Here is a 23,094-nt window from a genome sequence, read left to right as displayed (position 1 = left end):
AAAAGACACTGAAGTGGTTGATCAGTCCTGGTCGTATTGAATGCCAGAGTAGACTCAATGGGTTGAATGGCCTACTCCTATGTAGCAAAGCAGTGATTATGGCAAAGCAAAATAGTAAGGTAAACATTACAATACATGGATTAACGCAAACTTACAGAAACCATATACCATTTTAATTGACTAATTATCAAATTTGAGGGAAATTTACTTTCTTTGATCGTAAATCACAAGGATATAGCCGATTCCGAACTAGAACTGGAAATCATGTATATTAATTCTTTCCCATTCTCCCAAAAGATTTTTAATTTTCTATCTGATCATTCTAATAACTGATGTAATAGTTTCTGCATCTAAATAATTACATTTTCAGCAAACGGTACTGACTCATCAAGACAATATATATTTTGTATGTTTATCTGTAAGTAAATTTAATAAAAGGGCTATTTGTATAGTAGTTTTTAAAATGGGCTGTTAATATCTAAACTGCTAATCAATTCATATTTGAGATTGGGGGGGTGGAGCGGGGGCAATGCTGTCAGTATCTTTCACACAGCAACAACAAAACCTTGTATTTATAAAGCGTTTAAAATATCCTAAGGTACTTCACAGAACCATTACAAAATAAACTGATGCCAAACTATGTAAAAAAGATATTGGGGCAGATAACCTAAAGCTTAATCAAAGAGGTAGAATCTAAAGAGCCTCTTAAAAGAGAAAAGTGAGGTGAAGAGCTTCAAGGGATGACATCCCAGAGCCTAATCCCAAACAGCTGAATCAATTAAAATCAAGATGTATGAGGCCAGAAGTAAGAATAGTGCAGATGTCTGTGTTGTGGGAGCTGAATGAGATTACAGAGATAGGAATGAAACCATTGAAAGCTAGGATGTTTTTTAAAAAGATACTGCTTAACCAGCAGAAAATGTCAGCCAGTAGAGAACTAATAGGTGAAAAGGATTTGGTTTGAGTTAGGACAGGAGCAACAGAGTTTTGGAATGACCACAAGTTTACAGAGGATAGAATCAGTGGGAGAATAGCCATAAATTAAGTCCAAAGGCTTCAGTAGCAGAAGAAGAAAAAGCAGTGGGGGTCAATGACAAGGTGTTAGGCGATTTTACATAGGTGGAAGTAGGTGGTTTTGTCATTGCTCCAAGATTTCTTTGAGAAGCACAAATCAAATATAGAATCAAAGTTTCTTACAAGCTCATCACAAGACATTCAGGACAGGTTATGATCACTATTTTTCAAGCATGTGCAGGGAGAGGTCTACTTAATAGAATCCCTACAGTGTAGAAGAGGCATTAGGCCCATCAAGTCTGCACTGACCCTCCAAAAGATAAGCCTACATAGGTCCAATCCCCTGCCCTGTAACTCTGTACCTTCATGGTCAAAGCACTTCACCTGCACATCTTTGGACTGGGAGGAAACTAAAGCACCCAGAGGAAACCCACGCAGATACCGAGAGAAATGCAAACTGCAAAGACAGACAGTCAGCCTGCCAAGGCAGATATCAAACCCAAGTCACTGGCACTGAGAAGCAGCAGTACAAACCACTGTTAGGTCTCTGCAGCAGATTCTGCCAAGCTGAAGAACCATATGCAGTGAAAAATCACAAGCAGTAAATGGTTTTGAATTCCAACACTGCCTATTTTAGACTTGCATTAAACAATTTACAGACACCAGAGGCAGGGTGTCCATCATTCCAAGAATTATCTGTTTACCTAATCTCTTGTTACTCAGCTTGGCCTTGCACTGCCAGCTTGAGGCAGTCATGATGTGGAGATGCCAGCATTGGACTGGGGTAAACACAGTAAAAAGTGTGTGACTGTGTAGTAACTGTGTGTGACTTTATATGCCCTTCTCTGATCAGAACCTTCCATACACCTGACAAAGGGACACCGTTTCCAAAAGCTTGTGGGATTACTATCAAATAAACTGGTTGGACTGTAACCTGGTGTTGTGAGACTTGTTACTGAGCTTGAGGCGGTACAGAGGTCACTAGCTAGCTGTTCACCCATGTAAGCAATTCTTGTCTCATATCATGTTCTTTTCCCCTGATTGTGAAATTTTACTTAAACTTTCTAACAGTTTTATATAGATCCCCTACTCCCTTGTGATGAAGCATTTAATAAAGATCCTTTAGTAACCCATGCGCTCTATTTGCCCTAAGAAATTGTTGTAATAAAACATTATAATTAGTTCCTTCTAAATGAGCTTGAGAAAGGGAATTGGCTGAAGATGTTGATTGGCCTTAATCCAAGTGACACAAGTCCACAAGATCCTTGCACTTGTTAAGATAATGGAATGGAAATGGAGAAAAACGTAGCACTTTCAATATCATCTGCACACATATATTTGGTAAGAATTTACTTCCATTACAATAGACTGCATTGGAAGCAGCCTATTTATTACCATTATAGACAATATAAAACCCACATTACTATTAATATCATGAATAAGAAGAATCACAAAAATCTTTTCACTGTCTGAACAGGAAGACCATTTAATGACTGAGAAAGCACACATCAATTTATGGTTATGAGCTAAGCTTACAATGAAGTGCTTTGTGGAAGATTGTGCCTATAAGCAATTTTTCTTCAAAAACAGTGGCAACTGATGAACCTTGGAGAACAGTGCCATTGTTGATATACTCTTGGGTCATTTTTGGGTCCTTAGAGAGAATGTTTTCAATTCTGATTACCTGTGTGTATAAAGAGAAATTTACTTATTCAATGCATTCTAACAAAAAAACACAAATGCCTGTTTTTTTTCTAGGAGATGTCAAGCCTAGCTGAAGCAACAGTCATTCTGGTTGAGTACATATTTTGTTCAGTTCAAATTCAGTCTAAAATGAGTTAACTGGCTAAATCTTTATGAAACAGAATTCATTGTTAGCCCTTGGGCATTTGTGTGAAATTTAACCTCACATGGACTGTTTGTTCTTGTGGCTATATTCATCCATCTAGAAAAGACTCAAATTTAAATCATTTTTTAAAAAATGTTTTATTTCTATAATTTCATATTTGTGCCAATATTCTATATTTTTCAAACACTAAGAAATATATTTTTAACAGGCCAGGTTTATGTTTGCAGCTTGAGACATGTTCCTAGTACATGTTTTACATTATAGGCATTCAAGTAGAAGTTATTTGAATTGTTCAGCATGACAAATGCAACAATTTAAAATTAAAGCAATTTAACTGGGGCCAGTACAAGAGTGTTAGGTGATGTAGTTTAGTCTTCAACCTCACCTGGATCCACATTTTCTTATGAAAATGAACATTATGTATCAGTATGAAAAGATTCTGCAGTCAAGAATCAAAACATTCAAGTTTGTTTGATGCAGCATTGAGGAGGAGGAGCCTCATTCCCCAAAAATGTATAATCTGTCACTTAGGTTTTGTGGAGTGTTCAAAACACTATGCATAGCATCCTCTTAAATTGAGAGAAGGGTCCCATGGTGTTAGAATAACAATATGGGCCAAGTTCCCATTCTTTAACACATCCCTGTACATCCAGGGAAATAGCCAGCCCAGGACAGATTCCCACCCCCAGCCCAGCCATGTCTGAGTGTGGTTCCACTTCTTGTTGCCTCTTAGCTCTTATTCTTTGGCATTGTGGAAGACATCAAGTTAGTGGGACTAGTCATCAAGCATCTGGTCAAAGTGATGGATGGTGACACAGCTGAAAGTCTCTTTAGGGTTGATGTTAAGACTAGCCAAAATAACTGCTCGTCAACCTCCAATGACAGGTGCCCTCTTTTCCTTGCTGCTCCAATCTGAAAGATCAGAAGAGAGGAAACCAGTGATTGGACGAACTGGAGCAGTCAGCGTGGCGGAAATGGAATCTGAGATTGAAGCTGCAGCTCTGTCTGACCCATATTCACCACTACTCCAATCAGTGATCTGCAGTTTGACAAATGCTGAGGGCACGGATATTCCATTGGAAAACTACAAAATGGCCTAAAAGTCAGAAGCAGCAACTATTGTTGAAACCAACATTTTGGATTTCTTTTAAGCTGGTCTAGTGGTTGGAAAGAAAGATGCTAGTGGTAGTTTTCCAAAACCCTAGTATTGGAAATCTACCATTTGTAACAAGTTCTGTGAGGAGTTCATTCTGTTTCTTTGCACAACCCTCACAGCCGCCACCCCACCAAATTTTGACACTCGCAGCTAAAGCTCAGCTTGCCTAGTGGTTGCATTAACTCTGAATTCAACTCATGTTAGAATGAGTTGAATTTTCTCTCAACATTTTAAGTAACAAACCTCAGATCCTGGGATGTTTTCAGGTGTGTAGAAGAATAGTTTCCAACAATTGGGACAGCAACCAATCCACACATCTCCAGTCTTGGGATCCACTTCCAGATTGTCAGGCAAAGTTCCCACATGCATAGTCTTCACAGGGAGTAAGCAATATTATGAGCAATTCAATTGCATCTTCAACGTTGATAAGTATTTTTTCATATTAAAGGCTAAAAATCACATAACAGATGCCAGCCAACCTGTTAAAAATAAATGATTCAATTGTGCTAACATTTAGAGGACTTGGTGCAACTGTGTGTTAAGCATCCAGCAGAACAGTGCTGGTTGTAATTTCTGCCATCATGTCATATATCATTGCCATCCAAGAATTCAATTAAAACAATACTTTATACAGAGCCCATTTAAAACCAACAAAGATTTTCTCTTGAACTTCAAATGGCATCAACATATTGGAATAAGGTTTGATCCTTAAGTTGAATGGTTTCATGTTTTTCATCAGAGGAACACAGAATACATGAGTAGACCATCTGACTTATTGAACCTGTTCTGCCATTCAATTAGATCAGAGCAAGTGGGAGGATATGTGCGAGGGAAAGTGGTTGTGAGAGAGAGAAAGAGATGGGAGCACATGCATGTGTAAAAAGGGAGCAGAAGAATGCAAGTGCGAGAGTATGCACCTGAAGCAGAGATCATGTGCCTGAGGAGAACCTGCATGAGAGAGAGCATGGGAAGGAGTGCATGTGTGAGGGAGAGCGGGGAAGGAGTGCATGCGCAAGATTTGGTGTGAAGAACAGCATGTACAAGAGTGAGGAGAGTGTATGTGTGAGGAGGAAAACACGAGAGTGAAAAGGAAAGTGCATGTAAGAGGGCAAAAAGGAGATAATGCATGAGAGAGTGAAAAGGAGAGTACACATCAGAGGGCATGGGAAGGAGAGCACACGTGGATACAAGAAAGAGAGTGGGTGTGTGGAAAGGAAAGCGTGCGTGCACAACAACTGCAGAGGAGGAAACTGCTAGGAGAGCACGTGGATGACAGAAAAGGGGTGCAAGCATCCACCTCCAACCCTGCAACACCTTTGAATTCTTTTGACCAGTCATTTGTGCATTTACAAGCCACACTTCTCCACAACAACCAAAATGCCTTCTCTTAGATCTCTGCCTCTCCATCTCCCTCTCCTTTTTCTCCAAACTCATGTCTTTGACCGAATATAACAGATCTTTGTGCAGTTCAATATTTTATTTGATTATGCCCCAAAACCTGTCCTGGATGTCTTTTATGTTAAAAAGTGCTGCATGAATGGATGTTATTGTTGGCCAAACCCAATCCCCATGGGGAAATCTGACCGAGTACCTATCATTGTAGAAGTTGCCCAGTTTTTCTTCATTAATTGCAATGGCTGCTCTTTATAAAAATGCTTTAGAAGCACTTCAGTTTAGATGGTGTCTTACATCATTTCTAAAATAGAATAGTGCAGCCGTTAAAAGATCAGGAAGTTCAGAGTGGGTACATGGTAGAGCATTGAAATGACGGGTAACAGAAACATAAGGTATTCTTGCAGATTGATTGGAGGAGTTCTGGACAACAATCACCCAGTCTGCATTTGATCCCCAGCAGAGTAGAGGAGACCACCTTGTGAGTAGTAATAAGAATTGTAACATTATGGCATTGCTGCCATTGCAAATATCCAAATAGTTCTTCCAAATAAAATTACTGAATGAAAAGCATAAATATACCCAAGGGCCAGGCACTGAAGGAGATAGGTAGCCTTCAAAATATACCCTAGCAAGTTTAGCAGGAAAAGTAAATGAGGTAAAAAGAAAATAAAATTAAAAATGGCAACATGAGGAAAGACAGTTGGAAAATAAAACGCAGAAAATTAAGCAAAAACGATTACTTTTAATTGAGCACTTGATATTGGATGAGTATTATTACAACATGCATTTCATTGCTAGTGTGGGAACTTGAACATAGAAAACAGGAGCAGAAGTAGGCTATTTGGTCCCTCAAGCCTGCTTCACTGTTCAGTATAATCATTGGCTGATCTTCCACCTCAGCACCATAATTCCAATCTCTCCCCATACCCATTGACACCTTTACTGTCCAGAGGTGTATATATTTCCTTCTTCAATACATTCAGTGACTTGGCCTCCACAGCCTTCAGTAGTAATGAATTACACAGGTACACCATCCCCAATGAAGAAATCTTTCTTTATCTCAATTCTAAATGGCCAACCCTGTATCCTGACACTCTTACCCCTTGTTCTAGGCATCACAGCCAGAGGAAACAGCATCCCTTCATTCAGTCTGTCCTGCTGTGTCAGAATTTTATACGTTTCAGTGAGATCCCCTCTCATTCTTCTAATCTCCAATGAATACAGGCTTAGTTGACGTAATCTCTCTTATAATCCTGCCATCCCAGGAATCAGTGTATAAAATGAACAAAAATTGTCAATCCTTCCAGATGTACTGGGAATGGCAACTATGGAATTTTAAAAATGACATTAGAAATCAGTTTTGCTGGGAAAATAACTTCAAACCACACAGTAAAATTTCATTCAGATTGCAGATTCCAATTGTTACTATATACAAGGGCCTTGGTTGGATTCTAAGAATGTATTCACAGTCTTACCTTTACTGGAGTCAGATTATTGTTTGGAATTATTTCCATAACATGAACAGCATAGGCTAAAGTTTCTGCAATATAGATATATCTGAAATATAAAAATGGAACTTGATTTAAATGGAGAAACATTTAACCGTAAATATGCGTATGTGTATATATGTATCAAATTATGATGTAAATCACCCTGTGCTGAAAAGATATTAGTACAGAATGGGATTTTTTTTCTTCTTGCTTTATGTACTAATTACAAGAAAAAATGTGCTGATGTATAGGAAAACTGAAACTATAAAGGCAATCTGAAAGCCAACATTTGAGCTTGCAAGCTGTATCCCTATGCATGGGGAAACATCTTTGGACAGACCCAAATGGAAATGTCTCAGAAGGAAATGTTAGGATCCCAGCTGGCGTTACTAGTGAGCAACTCAGATCCCAGGATGGAACCTGGCTTGATAGATCCTAACTTTTAGTTGCTATTTAGATAGGTGGAAGATGACTATTGAGTAGAGTCACAGGAGTCAGCTAACTAACTTTTAACAAAGAATTAAGATGAACTATTTTACAGTACTGCTTTAACCCAGCTACATCTTTACAAATTTATAGAAATTTGTAAAGATAACGCGAGTTACAAAATCTATCTTGTACTCTAATGTTTACAATAAGTACACAGTCCTTGTAAAGAAATAGGCAACCTGTGGTTAAACACACCACTCTCTAAACCCAAGACAGGTGCCACCCAAAACACCTTACATGGGTTTCTCATCTATTCCCTGTCTGTCACTCTGTAAGCCAACCTTTCTCAATGGAACTTTTCATGTGAGGATTTCCAACTTCTGCTCTTGAAGAACATTCCTGTGTATTTTCCCTCCTACAACACTTATTCTCAGATGTTATTATGAGGGATCCAACAACAAGATTTCAACCTCCTTTCAATATTCCTCCCCAGGATCCATCATATGTATTCAAGCTTCCTTTTCACACGACTCTCAGAAAATCAGTCGTATCGGCAGAACACCATTCCTTCGCACAGTATTAAAGGTGTCACCAATCTTTGACTTTTCATAAGCCAATATCCCCAGGTCTTGCAACCCTATCAATAACTTCGAGCCTCTCCGCTCCTCACCCTGAACTTTACTGAACTGAACTTTTTTTTCCACAGATTCCTGTTCTCTGTTCCTTGACTTTCTTCTGTCCCATTCCCTGGTTTCTAGGACTTTTGTGTTCTTTAGTTTGAGATCTGCTCCACAGTTTCTCCTCTTGTCCCTATTTCAGCAGATTCTGTAAACTTGCTTCTAGGCTGTATTCTTTCAACTGCACTCTAACTGTCTTCTGTTCCCATGTGGCCTCTCTATTGCTAGGCAACAGCCTGCTTCTTTAACCTCTGTGTTTGCTTTAGGGCTCTAAAACCTTAATACAAATGCAGACATCTAAACATACCCACAGACTTTTAAAAATGAAGCTAAGAGATGTATTAATAACAGAGTTGTCGTGATGGGAGACTTCAATTTCCCAAACATCGACTGGAATATCCCTAGGGTAAGGGGTTTGGATGGGGAGGAGTTTGTTAGGTGTGTTCAGGAAGGTTTCCTGACACAGTATGTGGATAAGCCTACGAGGGGAGAAGCTGTACTTGACCTGGTACTGGCGAATGAACCAGGGCAGGTGATGGATCTCTCGGTAGGAGAGCATCTTGGGAATGGTGACCATAATTCTATCTCCTTCACAATTGCATTGGAACGAGATTGGATCAGGCAGGCTAGGAAGGTGTTTGTCTGGAGTAAGGGGAGATACGAAGAAGTCAGGAAGTTACTTGGACAAATAAACTGGAAGGAGGTGTTCTTAGGGAAAAGTACCGAAGGAAGGTGGCGGATATTCAAGGAATGTTTGTCTGGAGCTCTGCATGACAACGTTCCGATGAGACAAGGGGGTTTTGGTAGGTCGCGGGAACCATGGTGAACGAAGGCTGTGTTGAACCTAGTCAGGAGGAAAAGGAAGGTGTACAAAAGGTTCAGGGAACTAGGAGAGGTTAAGGATCTTGAGGAGTATAAGGACTGTAGAAAGGAGCTTAAAAGGGAAATTAGGAGAGCCAGAAGGGAGAGAAGACCTTGGCGGGTAAGATTAAGGAGAATCCCAAGGCCTTCTATAAATATGTGAAAGGTAAAAGGATGAGAAGAGAAGGGATAGGACCTATAAAAGGTGAAGGGGGAAAGGTCTGTATGGAACCAGAAGAAATGGCAGAGGTGCTTAATGAGTACTTTGCCTCAGTATTCACGGTGGAAGCTGATCTGGGAGATTTTGCTATGGATTTGCAGCAGATGGAAAAGATTGAGTATGTGGATATTAAGGAGGAGGATGTGTTAGAACTTTTGAATTCTATCAAGATAGATAAGTCGCCGGGACCAGATGGGATGTACCCCAGGATACTGTGGGAGGCGAGGGAAGTGATTGCAGAGCCCCTGGCGATGATCTTTGCGTCGTCAATGGAGATGGGAGAGGTTCCGGAAGATTGGAGGATTGCGGATGTAGTTCCTATTTTCAAGAAAGGGAACAGAGATAGCCCGGGAAATTACCGACTGGTGAGTCTGACCTCAGTGGTTGGTAAGCTGATGGAGAGGCTTCTGAGGGACAAGATTTACGAGCATTTGGAGAGGTTTGACATGATCAGGAATAGTCAGCATGGATTTGTCAAGGGCAGGTCGTGCCTTACGAGCCTAGTTGAGTTCTTCGATAATGTGACTGAACACATTGACGAAGGAAGTGCCGTGGACGTGGTGTACATGGACTTCAGCAAGGCGTTTGATAAGGTCCCCCATGCAAGACTTCTTGAGAAGGTGAGAGGGCATGGGATCCAAGGGCCTTTGGCGTTGTGGATCCAGAACTGGCTTGCCTGCAGAAGGCAGAGAGTGGTTGTGGATGGGTCTTTTTCTGAATGGAGGTCAGTCACCAGTGGAGTGTCCCAGGGATCTGTTCTAGGACCCTTGCTGTTTGTCATTTTCATAAATGACCTGGATGAGGAAGTGGAGGGATGGGTAAGTAAGTTCACTGATGACACAAAGGTCGGTGGTGTTGTGGATGGTCTGGAAGGATGTCAAAAGTTGCAGCAGGACATAAATAGGATGCAGGACTGGGCGGAGAAGTGGCAGATGGACTTCAATGCGGATAAATGTGTAGTCGTCCATTTTGGCGGAACCAACGGGATGAACAAGTACACTATCAAGGGCAGGAGTCTTAGTAGTGTTGAAGAGCAGAAGGATCTTGGGGTCCGGGTCCACAGGACTCTTAAATCGGCCTCGCAGGTGGAGGAGGTGGTCAAGAAGGCGTACGGTGTACTGGCCTTCATTAATCGAGGGATTGAGTTTAGGAGTCAGGAGGTAATGCTGCAACTTTATAAGACCCTCGTCAGGCCTCATTTGGAGTACTGTGCGCAGTTCTGGTCGCCTCACTATAGGAAAGACGTAGAAGCTATTGAAAGGGTACAGAGGAGATTTACAAGGATGTTGCCTGGACTGGGAGGCATGCCTTATGAAGTTAGGTTGAGGGAGCTGGGACTGTTTTCCCTGGAGAGACGAAGGTTGAGAGGCGACCTGATAGAAGTTTATAAAATGTTGAGAGGAATAGATTGGGTGGATTCTCAGAGGCTATTTCCCCGGGTTGAAATGGTCGCTACGAGAGGACACAGATCTAAGGTGCGGGAAGGAAAGTACAGAAGTGATGTTAGGGGTAAGTTTTTCACTCAGAGGGTGGTGAGTGAATGGAATCGGCTGCCATCAGTGGTGGTGTACAGTTGCAGCAAGACCTCCCTGCTTTTATATTCTATCCCCCTCGCTATAAAGGCCAACATTCCATTCACCTTTGTGATCACCTGCAGACTGAGTTTTTGTGATTCATGCACAAGGACCCCCAGGTCCCTCTGCACTGTAGCATGCTGCAGCTTTTCACCCTTTAAATAATATTCCTTCCTGCTATTATTTCAACAAAAGTGGATAACCTCACATTTGCTAACGTTATACTCCATCTGCAGGTCCTCACCCACTCACTCAGCCTATCCAGATCTCTCTGCAGACTTTCCGCATCCTCCAAGCAATTCGTTTTTCCACTCATCTTCGTGTCATCAGCAAATTTTGTTACCCTACACTCAGCCCCCTCCTCCAGATCGTCTACATATATGGTAAACAGTTGAGGCCCTAGCACCGATCCCTGCAGCACTCCACTAGTCACCAACTGCCAACGAGAAAAGCATCCATTGATTCCAACTCTCTGCTTCATGTTAGATAACCAATCCTCAATCCATGCTAACCCTTTACCCCCAATTCCGTGTACCCTAATCTTCTGCAGCAACCTTTTATGAGGCACCTTATCGAACGCCTTCTGGAAATCTAAAAACACCACATCCACCGGTTCCCCTCTGTCTACCGCACTAGTCACATCTTCACAAAAATCCAGTAAATTCATTAAACACGACTTCCCCTTTACGAATCCGTGCTGAGTCTGTTTGATCACACCGTTCCTTTCTAGGTGTCCTGCTATTTCTTCTTTGATGATGGATTCTAGCATTTTTCCAACTACGGACGTTAAGCTAACCAGCCTGTAGTTCCCTGCCTTTTGTCTGCTACCTTTTTTAAACAGCGGCGTAACATTAGCTGTTTTCCAATCCGCCGGCACTTCCCCAGAATCCAGCGAATTTTGATAAATATTTACTAAGGTATCTGCTATTACTTCTGCCATTTCTTTCAGAACCCTGGGATGCATTCCATCTGGTCCCGGGGACTTGTCTACCTTCAGTCCCGTTAGTCTACCAAGCGCTACCTCTCTAGTAACAGTAATTGTATTAAGGACCTCCTCCTACCAACCCTCTATCTTTAATACTTGGTAAGCTATTTGTGTCCTCCTCCGTGAAGACCGACACAAAAAACTTATTTAAAGTCTCAGCCGTTTCCTCGTTACCCACCGTTAAATCCCCCCTCTTAGCCTCCAAGGGTCCAACATTCACTCTAGCCAGTCTCCTCCTCTTTATATATTTGTAAAAACTTTTATTTTTTTTTTATATTTAGAGCTAGTTTAGCTTCATACTCTATCTTTACTTTCTTTATTGCTTTGTTAGTCATTCTTTGTTGTTTTTTAAATCTTTCCCAATCTTCTAATTCCCCACTATTTTTAGTCGCTCTGTATGCATCTGTTTTTAATTTAATACTCTCCTTTATTTCCTTCGATATCCACGGCTGGTTATCCCTTTTCTTGCAGTCCTTCTTTACCATCAAAATATATTTCTGCTGAGTACTAAAAAAGATCTCCTTAAAAATCCTTCACTTTTCCTCAGCTGTCCTACCAACCAATCTGCGCCCCCAATCTACATTAGCCAATTCTGCCCTCATCTTATCATACTCCCCTCTGTTCAAGCAGAGGACACTGGTTTAGGACCCTACTTTCTCACCCTCCATCTGTATCAGAAATTCAACCATATTGTGATCACTTGTCCCAAGAGGATCCCTCACAAGAAGATCCCTAATTCTACCTGCCTCATTACACAGTACCAGATCTAAGATAACTCGCTCCCTCGTAGGTTCCGTTACATACTGTTGAAGGAAACTATCCCGACAGCATTCCAAGAACTCTTCCTCAAGCCCACCGTGTCCAACTTGAGTCAACCAATCAATATGCAGATTAAAATCCCCCACGATTATCACCGTTCCGTTTTTGCACGCATCAATTATTTGTTTGTTTATAGCCCGTTTATAGACACAGATTGTTTATAGCTTGTTTATAGACACAGATGGAAGTCTGTGATTTCAACATTTGAAGAGAACAGAGTCGTGACTTTAGCGGCGGCAAGTGTGGCACAAAGCCAATGCTTCTACTCATCCCTCCAACACTGACGCAGTATCTACCATTAGCTATAGAGAGAAGTTTGGCCTAACACCACACGTGAAACAATATCACTTATCCATTGATGTAATGTGAGAATTCAATCATCATGAGACATTCTTAATTTTAGAACGGCTCTAGTTAAACACAATGTGTTAGCAACTGCAGGTAGACTCGAGTGAGCAGATAAATGGAAAATACATTTTAAAGACCAATTTAGAAGCATCTCTTTGGGAATAATCAACACATACTGTAACCAGTAAAATCCTCAATTGGGTCTAATAACAGAACCATCCATGGATTCCAGATACTCAGCACTCTTGTGTTTCATGACATAGTGATTGTATTAATGGATTAATAATAATGAGATTTAGACCAATGATGCAGAGACAAGAACTAAAATTCGATCAAAGCAGCTGGGAAGTATAAGTTAAGTTAAATAAAATTGGAATGAAAAGCTAGTATCAGTAATAATGACCGTGAAACTACTGGGTTGTTACAAATGCCTGTTTGTGATGGAAATCTGCTATCCATTTCTGGCCTGGCCTTTGCAGAACTTTGAACCCACAACAATATCATTGAATCTAAACTCCCTTCCAAGATGAATCAACAAGCCATTTCATTGTGTAAAAAGCCACAATAAAAAACAATCACACACAATCTGATATCAATCTAGGCACAACACAAAAAAGACAAACCCAGTCCAATCAACACTGCAAAGTCCTCCTCAATAACTTGAGGTTAAGCCAAAATTGTGACAACATGGTTGTACTCAGAATCACTTTTCACCAACATTCTAGATTCTTCCATCACATTGTCTAGTAATGCCTTATCCCACTGTACAGCCAGGGGGAGGGGCATGGGGGAAACTGGTCCCGGGAGTCCCCAACCCAATAATGTTTCATGGCTGCTGTTTGTTGCTACTGTTAACAGTCGATCTTCTGTCATGGTATATCACTCTCCTGTATCTTGCACCATCCTCACACATAGGGCAGAATTTTCCCAACCCGCCCACCATGAGAATCATAGTGGGCAGGACATGGACCATGCAAATGTCCATTGATTTTGGGTGGGATTCTCTGGTGTTGGGGTGAGTGTGGCAGGAAAATCCTGTCCATAGACTTTAGCTCCTCTGCTGCCACTCTATATGTCTCAAGTCAACCCTTCTATCTGCTGGAGGCTTCCCTCAAAGATTGTCCTAGAGCCTCAAGGAATTAAAATTTAAATCTCTTGGAAACTGTTGTAAGCAATCTAGGAGAAAAATCACAATGGCATTTAAAAAGTTTTCCTTTTTTTTGAAGACCTAGTTATTAGTTATAAAAATTATTAGAGATGAGGAAGCAAAGACCGTTTCTCTGGATAGATTGATTGGCCATGGGAGATCAAATGAAAAGTTGCAGAAAATTCCCAACCATTCAGTGGGGGAGGGCAAGTGCTGCCACTCTACAGTAGCGATCACTTGGTTAGAGAGGAACCACTGCCACTCTAGCAGCGATCATGGATGGGGTGGCAATTGATCTGGGCAAGTGGGGGCATTGGTCTGGGCTGGGGGGGGGGTGAGATCAGCTGTGCAGTCCCACAGTAGCAAGGGGTGGGGGAATTGTTCTGGCCATGAAGGCTGAGAGGCAGTGACAGATCTCTGTGCTCTCAGAGCACAGAAATCTTCACATGCACAATGGCTCCTTCTGCTGCTATCAGCCGGCTTTCGGACAATATAGGTAACGTGCACTTCCCCTGCTGGCAAATTTCAAGTTTATCAAGATTTTTTTGACAGCGTCAGGTAGGATTTGATGTTTAAGTCTTCCAAAAAGATCAGCAAATTTCTCCCATTTTGACACTTGTTCACGACTTCAAATATTTTTGGTAAGATAGCCCCCAGAAAAAGAAGATAGCAGATGATGTCTTGCTGGTAGATGTTCATTCAGGTAAGCTCAGGAGGATTGAGTGAAGAGATTTTTTTAAAAACTCTGTGGAAGACATGCCCCAGTGTAACAGAGAGGAGAGCCTTTTAAAATACCCAGAGATATTCAGGACATTAAAACATTTAAACTTTAAAAAGCTGAGGGTGTAGTGTAATGCAGAAACATAGGGTAATCTAATGTATACTGCACCCTGTACCTTGATAGATGAAGGTTGTAGTGTAATGTGCTTAAGTCATTTTATTTCATTGGATGAGAAACTCATGCCCAATCCAACTTAAACTTGAAGAAGATACTTCTCCATTTCATTTACTTCCACTGGGAAATTTATTTTGTTTCTTTGGTTTTTCAACTTCTTAGAACAAGGAGAAGTACAACACAGGAACAGATCCTTTGGCCTTCGAAACCTATGCTAATCATGATGCCCGAACTAAAGTTAAAAAACCCTTCTGCCCTTATTCAGTTCATATCCCTCTATTCCCTCCTCATTCATGTACCCATCCAGGTACCTCTTAAATATTGCTAATGTGTCTGCTTCCACCACCTGCTTTGGCAGTGCGTTTTCAGGCACCCAGCACATTCTGTGTGACAAAAATCATCCATACAGCTCCCTTAAACTTTCCATCTCACCTTGAACCTGTGCCCCTTTGCAATTGACGCTTCCACTCTGGGAAAAACCCTCTGATTATCCACCCTGTCTCTGCCTTTCATAATTTATAGACATCTATCAGGTCTCTGCTCAGCCTGTCTTTCCTGTGAAAACAATCCTAGTTTATTCAACCTCTCCTCATAGTCAATACCCTCGATTCCAGGCGACATCCTGGTGAACTTTCTTTGCATTCTCTCTAAAGCTTCCATGTCCTTCTGGTATTGTGGCAATCAGAACTGCACGCAATACTCCAAATGATGTCAAGAGAGGGAAAGGTAGAGGTCAAAGAAAGGTGTTGGTTTTACATATTATCCATGTTCTCAGACCCTTCACCACACTTAGCATGGTGACACAGTGGTTAGCATTGCTAACTCATAGTGTCAGGGTCCTGGGTTCGATTCCCAGCTTAGGTCACTACTTGTGAGGAGTTTGCACATTCTACCCATGTCTGCATGGGTTTCCTCTGGATATTCCGGTTTCCTCAAGATGTGTGGATTAGGTGGATTGTCTGTACTAAATTGCCCCTTAGTGTCAGAGGGACTATCTAAGGTAAATACATGGAGTTATGGGGATAGGGCGTGGGTGGGATTGTGGTTGGTGCAGATTTGATGGGCTGAATGGCCTCCTTTTGCACTGTAGGATTCTATGATTCTATCATTCTGACCTGAGAAAGGTGGTGAGAAATCTGTTCAATTGTTAAAAGTTAACCTTTCTCCTTTTACTGCAAATTACTGTTACTTGATACTTTGCTTTTTATCTTTCTGACTTGCTACCTTTTTAACAGTTGATAACTTTTCTGAATTCACCATTTAAAGTGTTCATTCTTGCCATATGGTTGAGTCTGTAGAACCTGATGTGATTTACAATTGGGAGTTACTGCAAACAAGAGAACCCCATAAATCTTGGTTCAAATAAATCAAAGTTCTTACACGGGTCACTCCAAAACCAGGCAGCAGGTGAGTGTACCACCTATAACTGTTCTTGTAATTTATGTTCTATATCTTTTGATTTTTTAAAATTTATTTTAGAAGTTATTTCATTTACACATTTTTTTTCTGTTGAGAAAGGTCCTAAAGAACCTAGCAACAGTTTTTATTTTGGTTGAAAAGAAAACAACTGATTCACTTAAATGTTGCTTCACTTAAAGTTGCACTTTGCAGGAACATAACTACACCGTTAAGCAACGGATGACTGCCTGGTACTGAATGACTCCTTGCTCTACATAAATATACAAAAGAACGATTTATTTACAGGAGTTTCCTTTGATCACAGCCCATTGTTTAACAAGTAAAATTATCAGAACTTACTTTCTGTCAGGTGAAATATTAATCCCATTGGCCATTCGAAAGCCTGTTGCCACTTCTTTCACTTCAGAGGGACTGTAGTAAATAACCGTGCACCATGAAAAGCCCAGAACAAGTTCCAACGTCTTCAAGAATTCATGAGAAAAGAAGTGGTCATTGGTGGCATAGAAACTGTCAGGGCTCAGTGCTACAATATCATTCACACTAGAAGAGAACAGTGAAGAAATTAATTTGTAAAATTGGGAACAAATTACAGACTTTAAGTTGCACCACAAGTGCTTTTATCATATTCAAAGTCTTGGGCATTGATTTGCAAAGAACAATATTTCTCAAAAATGCTGAACTCTACTTGAGTTTTTAAAGTTTATTTATTAGTCACAAGTAAGCTTACATTCACATTGCAATTAAGTTACTGTGAAAATCCGCTCCTCACATTCCAGCATCTGTTCAGGTACATTGAGGGAGAATTTAACGATGCACCTAACCAGCACATCTTTCAGAATGTGGGAGGAAACCGGAGCACATGGAGGAAACCCATGCAGACACGGGGAAAAGTGCAAACTCCACAAAGACAATGACCCAAGCCAAGAATTGAACCTGGGTCCCTGGCACTATGAGACAGCGGTGCTAACCCACTGTGCCACCATTACACCCTATGTACAGTTTCACACACACGTGCTGTGGGGGGAGGGGTGTTATAAACATCTGTGAATAGTGTGGGACAGGGCAGAGGACCTTTTGATATTTTCAGTGTTTTTGGAGGTCAACAGTTTTAGGTTTACTGCTCCTCAGTAAAAAGTGCTAAAATTATGCCAAATGGTATTTTTAATAAAACAAGAGAATTCTATAAAGATTAGCACATCAGGCAGCATCTTTGGAGAAAGAAACATTTGAACTGAAGGAAGTTAGAGATGTGACAGGTTTTAAACATGACGTTGAGTTACCGGTGTTGGACTGGGGTTGGCACAGTAAGTAGTCTCACAACACCAAATTAAAGTCCAACAGGTTTATTTGGTTGCACAAACTTTAAGAGTGTTGCCCCTTCATCAGTTGAGTGATTTGATTCATTATTGTCACATGTATTAACATACAGTGAAAAGTATTGTTTCTTGCATGCTATGCAGATAAAATATACCATTCATAGAGAAGGAAATGGGAGAGTGCAGAATGTAGTGTTACAGTCATGACTCGGGTATAGAGAACTTAATGCAAGGTAAGCCCATTCAAAAGTCTGACAGCAGCAGGGAAGAAGTCATTCTTGAGTCAGCTGGTACGTGACCTCAGTCTTTTGTATCCATTTTTTGAAGGAAGAGGGTGGAAGAGAGAATGTCCGGTGTGCGTGGGGTCCTTAATTATGCTGGTTGCTTTGCCGAGGCAGCGGGAAGTATAGACAGTCAATGGATGGGAGGCTGGTTTGTGTGATGGATTGGGCTACATTCGTGACCTTTTGTAGTTCCTTGCGGTCTTGGGCAGAGCAGGAGCCATACCAAGCTGTGATACAACCAGAAAGAATGCTTTCTCCTCCTCATGGTGCATCTGTAAAAATTGATGAGAGTCGTAGCTGACATGCCAAATTTCCTTAGTCTCTACTGAGGAAGTAGAGACGGTGGGCTTTCTTAACTATAATGTTAGCATGGGAGGACCAGGACAGATTGTTGGTGATCTGGACACCTAAAATCTTGAAGCTCTTGACCCTTTCTATTTCATCCCCATTGATGTAGACAGGGACATGTACTCCTTTATGCTTCCTGAAGTCAATGACAATCTCCTTGGTTTTGTTGACATTGAGGGAGAGATTATTGTTCACAAATGGGACATACATGGACACAAACTCAATTACAAGATAATGGTTCGAATGCGAGTCTTAACAGGTAATCACTGTACTTCACTGTACCGCAAGCCCATGGATAACCTCACGATGCTCCACTTCTCCAGCTTCCACCCTAAACACATTAAAGAAGCCATCCCCTATAGACCTCCGTATACACAGGATGAAGAAGATCGCAACTGACACCTAAAATGCTAAAATACATCCTCATAAGAATAGGATATGGCACAGAACTCATCGATTGACAGTTCTGATGTGCCACAGTAAAAAAACCACACAGACCTCCTCGGAAAACAAACATGGGACACGATGGACAGAGTACCCTTTGTCGTCCAGTACTTCCCCCGAGCAGAGAAGCTATGACATCTTTTCCAGAGCTTTCAAAATGTCATTGATGAAGATGAACATCAAGATTGGTGGAACGGCAAATTGCGCGGAGGGTGTGGAGAGTCTGCAGAAGGATCTAGATAGGCTGGGCGAATGGGCCAGGAACTGGCAAATGGAATTTAATGTTGGCAAGTGTGAGGTGGTCCACTTTGGTAGGAAGAATGGTAGGAAGGATTATTACTTACGTGGCGAAAAACTGCAGCAGGCACCGGTGCAGAGGGACCTCGGGGTCCTTGTGCATGAGTCGCAAAAACCCAGCTTGCAGGTGCAGCAGGTGGTCTGGAAGGCGAATGGGATGCTGGCCTTCAGAGCGAGGGGGATTGAATATAAAAGTAGGGAGGTCTTGCTGCGGCTATATAGGGCATTGGTGAGGCCACAGCTGGAGTACTGTGTGCAGTTTTGGGCGCCGTACTTACGCAAGGATATTTTGGCCTTGGAGGGAGTGCAGAGGAGGTTTACCAGGCTGATGCCGGAGTTGAGCGGGTTGAGCTATGAGGAGAGGCTGAATAAACTAGGTTTGTACTCGTTAGAGTTTAGAAGAATGAGGAGAGATCTCATTGAGACGTATAAGATGATGAATGGGATGGATAGGATAGAGGTGGAGAGACTCTTCCCACTCAAAAAGGACAGTAGGACTAGGGGGCACAGCCTCAAGATAAAGGGGGGGCGGTTTAGAACAGAGTTGAGGAAGAATTTCTTCACTCAAAGGGTGGCGAATCTCTGGAATTCTCTGCCCGTTGAAGTGGTGGAGGCTACCTCGCTAAATATTTTTAAGACGCGGGTTGATGGGTTTTTGATAAGAGAGGGGATTAGGGGTTATGGGGAGAGGGCGGGAATGTGGAACTGAGCCACGACAGATCAGCCATGATCTTATTGAATGGCGGGGCAGGCTCGAAGGGCTAGATGGCCTACTCCTGCTCCTATTTCTTATGTTCTTATCCCCACACCTCCACTACTTGCCTTCAAACAACTGCGCAACATCAAACAGTATGCAGCAAACTATTTAGCCTTCAGGAGAACAGTGACTACGACACCACACAACCCTGCCACAGCAACCTCTGCAAGATGTGCTGGATTGTCGACACGGATGCCACCATCTCACATGAGAACACCATCCACCAGGTACACGGTACGTACTCTTGTGACTCGGCCAACATTGTCTACCTGATACACTGTAGGAAAGGATGACCCGAGGCCATGCAGACGCTACGACAATGGATGAATGGACACCACTTGACAATCACCAAGCAGGAGTATTGCCCTCTTGTTGGCCATTCAGCCCCTTATCTTTGGTGAGCATTCTCCAAGGCACCTTCATGACACATGACAATGCAGAATTGCTGAGCAGAAACTGATAGCCAAGTTCCACACACATGAGGACAGCCTCAATCAGGATCTTGGATTCATGTCTCACTATCTGTAACCCCCACGACTTGCCTGGGCATGCAAAATCTCACCAACTGTTCTGGCTGGAGACAATTCACACATCTTTAACCTGTTACTTAACCTTCTCTCCACTCACATTGTCTGCATCTGTAAAGACTTGATTACCTGTTAAGACTCACATTTGAACCATTATTTTGTAAATGAGTCTGTGTCTTTATATGCCTTGTTTGTGAACCGAACTCTTCACTCACCTGATGAAGGGGCAATGCTCCGAAAGCTCGTGCTACCAAATAAACCTGTTGGAATTTAACTTGGTGTTGTGAGATAACTGACAGGTTTTAAACAAGCAGAGACAGAGAAGGGTGGGGCAAAGGAATGTGTCTTAATAGTAGTGATTGCTTGAGGTGCCTGTCGCAATTGAACCTTTCCCAATATCCAATTTGGTAAAAAAAATTTTGTTCCTAATAATTGGGGATTCAAATACTTTGATGCCAAGATCTTACATTGGCATCTCTCTCAAGTGGGTTTGGATGTCTTGGTTGAAGGATACCTAGATTGTACTATTTCTTTCCAGTATGCATGTGATAGAGCTGTGTCAATCACCATGCTGACGCACATGATGGATAAACTCCAAGTCAGCTAACTCGCTCTTAAGCTTCTCCTGTCTGTGCACAGTGCACATTCTCGGAGTGTCAATGAATGGGATTGCATCTTCTGCCTCCAAAATTTCCTATCACATTAAATTTATCTACATATCAGCTGGAGGTCACAAACTGACTCTTCTGCTAGGACTGGTAACCTCATGTATCATCACAATGTTGAGTTCCATGTGTGCCAGTAATCCTGCTACTGCTGTCCCACCCCTGTTTACCAGGTAGAATACTCATGGTTTCCATGCAGACTTGATATAACTGCGTTTCAATGTCAATGTAGTAGTGCGATGAGTGGATGTTCCTTTGTATGCAGTCAGTGTGGCTGTTGTAGATTGTATTTTCAACAGTCCAAATACAAAGCCTTCAGGTCTCTGACTCCCAAAATGTTCACACACACCACTGTCAACTTTGTTGGTGAGCCAATATTGGTCACTGTTCTTTGGGCATATGATTCTGACAAGAGCAAAAGCCTCTGTGTAACTTTATCCACACATCATGTCACATTCACAAAGCAGAAAGCTTTCAAGTTGCAGATTTCTCCAACCTGGAATCTTCACCCTGGTCCATTCTGCCACTAATCTTGTGTATGTATTTCTGTTGATGTTAATCTCGAGCACAGTCCCTGTTGTGGCTGCTAGTATGCTTACTTTGGTCATTCATATCTAATTGTAACCTCTGGTCACAACTCTGAGATCAGATTTCCTGCATTGACAGGGCCAATGTTCTCTTTCACCCTGTACTTTGAAAAGGTCTTGGAACATTGAACAGTTAGGTGCAAGATTCAATGGGATGAGAAAGAATCTCACTCGGGTACAATGGAACCAGAAACTGACAGAATAAACTGGAATGGGACAATGAGTGATCTTTTAAGGAAATGCTTCAGTTACAGCCTAAGAGTTAAAGGGAGGGAAAACAAAATCCAGTCTCCTAGAGATTATGATGAATCAAGAAAAAAGTAAAGAGGTTGTATGATGCATGTCAGATGAACTTTTCAAGCAAGAACCAGGTCATATACAATATGTTGAGTTGGAAGCGAAGACAAAAAATAAGACTGGCAGAGAGAGCAAGTATGAGAACAGAATGATAATTAACATAAAAGCAAATCCAAAAATCTTTGAGCAGTATGTAAATAGTAAGCAGTGGGGGGGTATATGATTAGGGCACGGCTAGAATATTTAACCAGCGTTTTGTATTTCTGTTTATCAATAGAAGTGAAGATGGTGGAGGTAATGGATGGGCAGAATATATTGGAAAAGCTGACTGGGTAAGACCTGGTCCAACTTGTATCCCAGGTTGCTAAAGGAAGTAGAGGTGGAGCTAAACGAAGGGTTTGCCATAATCTTCCAAACTTCCTTATAAATGGGGGAGGTGATAGAGATTGGAGAGTGGCAAATGTGCCACCCTTATTCAAGAAAGGGTAGAGGGACAGTCCTAGCAACTATTGGCCAATTAGTTTAACATCTGACAGACAAGGTTTTAGAAATGTTACTGGGGAAAGGAAAATGACAAAGACTTGCAGAGGTTTGAGTTAATTAAGGCACAGATTGTAAGTGGTAGATAATGCTTGACTAATATATTTTGTAGAAATGGAGAGACAATGTTGACTTAATCGGCTGGAATTAGTGAACCTAAGAGGAGCCTTGTCCATCAATTGGAGAATCGGGCAGGGAAGGCCTTTCAGGCAATTAAATGGCCCACATCGGCCCATCACCCCAAATCCAGGGTCCTGCTGGTTGAAGTGGTGCTCAAATTCCTGGCCAGTGGCCAACAACTCACCATTACCATCAGTGCTACTTGGAGTGGTGACTGCTGTCAGCAATGCACTCACCAGAGGTCCAGGATCACCAAGAGACTCCAGGCCAAAGGTGAGCAAGGTGCCTGATAATCAGGGCTCCCTTCTCAGAAGGCCTCTGGCACGGGTTTGTTGGCTTGCCTTCCAGAAGAGCAAAAAAGCCATGTAACTTCTGTTTAATCTCAATCTCCACTAAATTACAGTAGACTAGGAGATAATGTGTGCTGTTTAGCTTATTAATAACATCCCACTGCTGGCATCAGCCTGCATCAGCCCTTTCCTCTCTTAGACTTAATAACTGTGGGGAACTATTGCCAAAAGCTGGAGACTGGCACCAATCATATGCTGTGAATATGATTGCCATCGTTCCTACCATGATGACGGCATGATTAGAAAAGCAGAAAGAATTTTGGGCTTCATAGATGCAGGCATCA

At 41.8% G+C, this 23,094-nt stretch overlaps 1 protein-coding gene across 1 annotated transcript in view; it reads right to left on the bottom strand.

Moving 5' to 3' along the window:
• Positions 1-528: 528 nt before the first annotated feature.
• Positions 529-23,094, bottom strand: part of LOC145355575 (serum paraoxonase/arylesterase 2-like) — a 44,651-nt gene continuing 22,085 nt past the window's right edge. Inside the window, exons 6-9 of the mRNA XM_080207829.1 lie at positions 16,618-16,818; positions 6,890-6,971; positions 4,263-4,391; positions 529-2,698 (exon numbers count right to left, since the gene is read on the bottom strand). Of these exons, the coding sequence (XP_080063955.1) occupies positions 2,534-2,698; positions 4,263-4,391; positions 6,890-6,971; positions 16,618-16,818 (577 nt within the window). The 3' untranslated portion in view covers positions 529-2,533. The remainder of the gene's footprint in view (positions 2,699-4,262; positions 4,392-6,889; positions 6,972-16,617; positions 16,819-23,094) is intronic.

The sequence above is a fragment of the Carcharhinus amblyrhynchos genome, chromosome 2 (assembly GCF_965287045.1).
Source record: "Carcharhinus amblyrhynchos chromosome 2, sCarAmb.v2.hapA, whole genome shotgun sequence".
In the NCBI taxonomy this organism is placed as follows: Eukaryota; Metazoa; Chordata; class Chondrichthyes; order Carcharhiniformes; family Carcharhinidae; genus Carcharhinus; species Carcharhinus amblyrhynchos.
The sequence above is the reverse complement of the archived record's forward strand: the minus strand, read 5'-3'. Positions and strand labels throughout refer to the sequence as shown.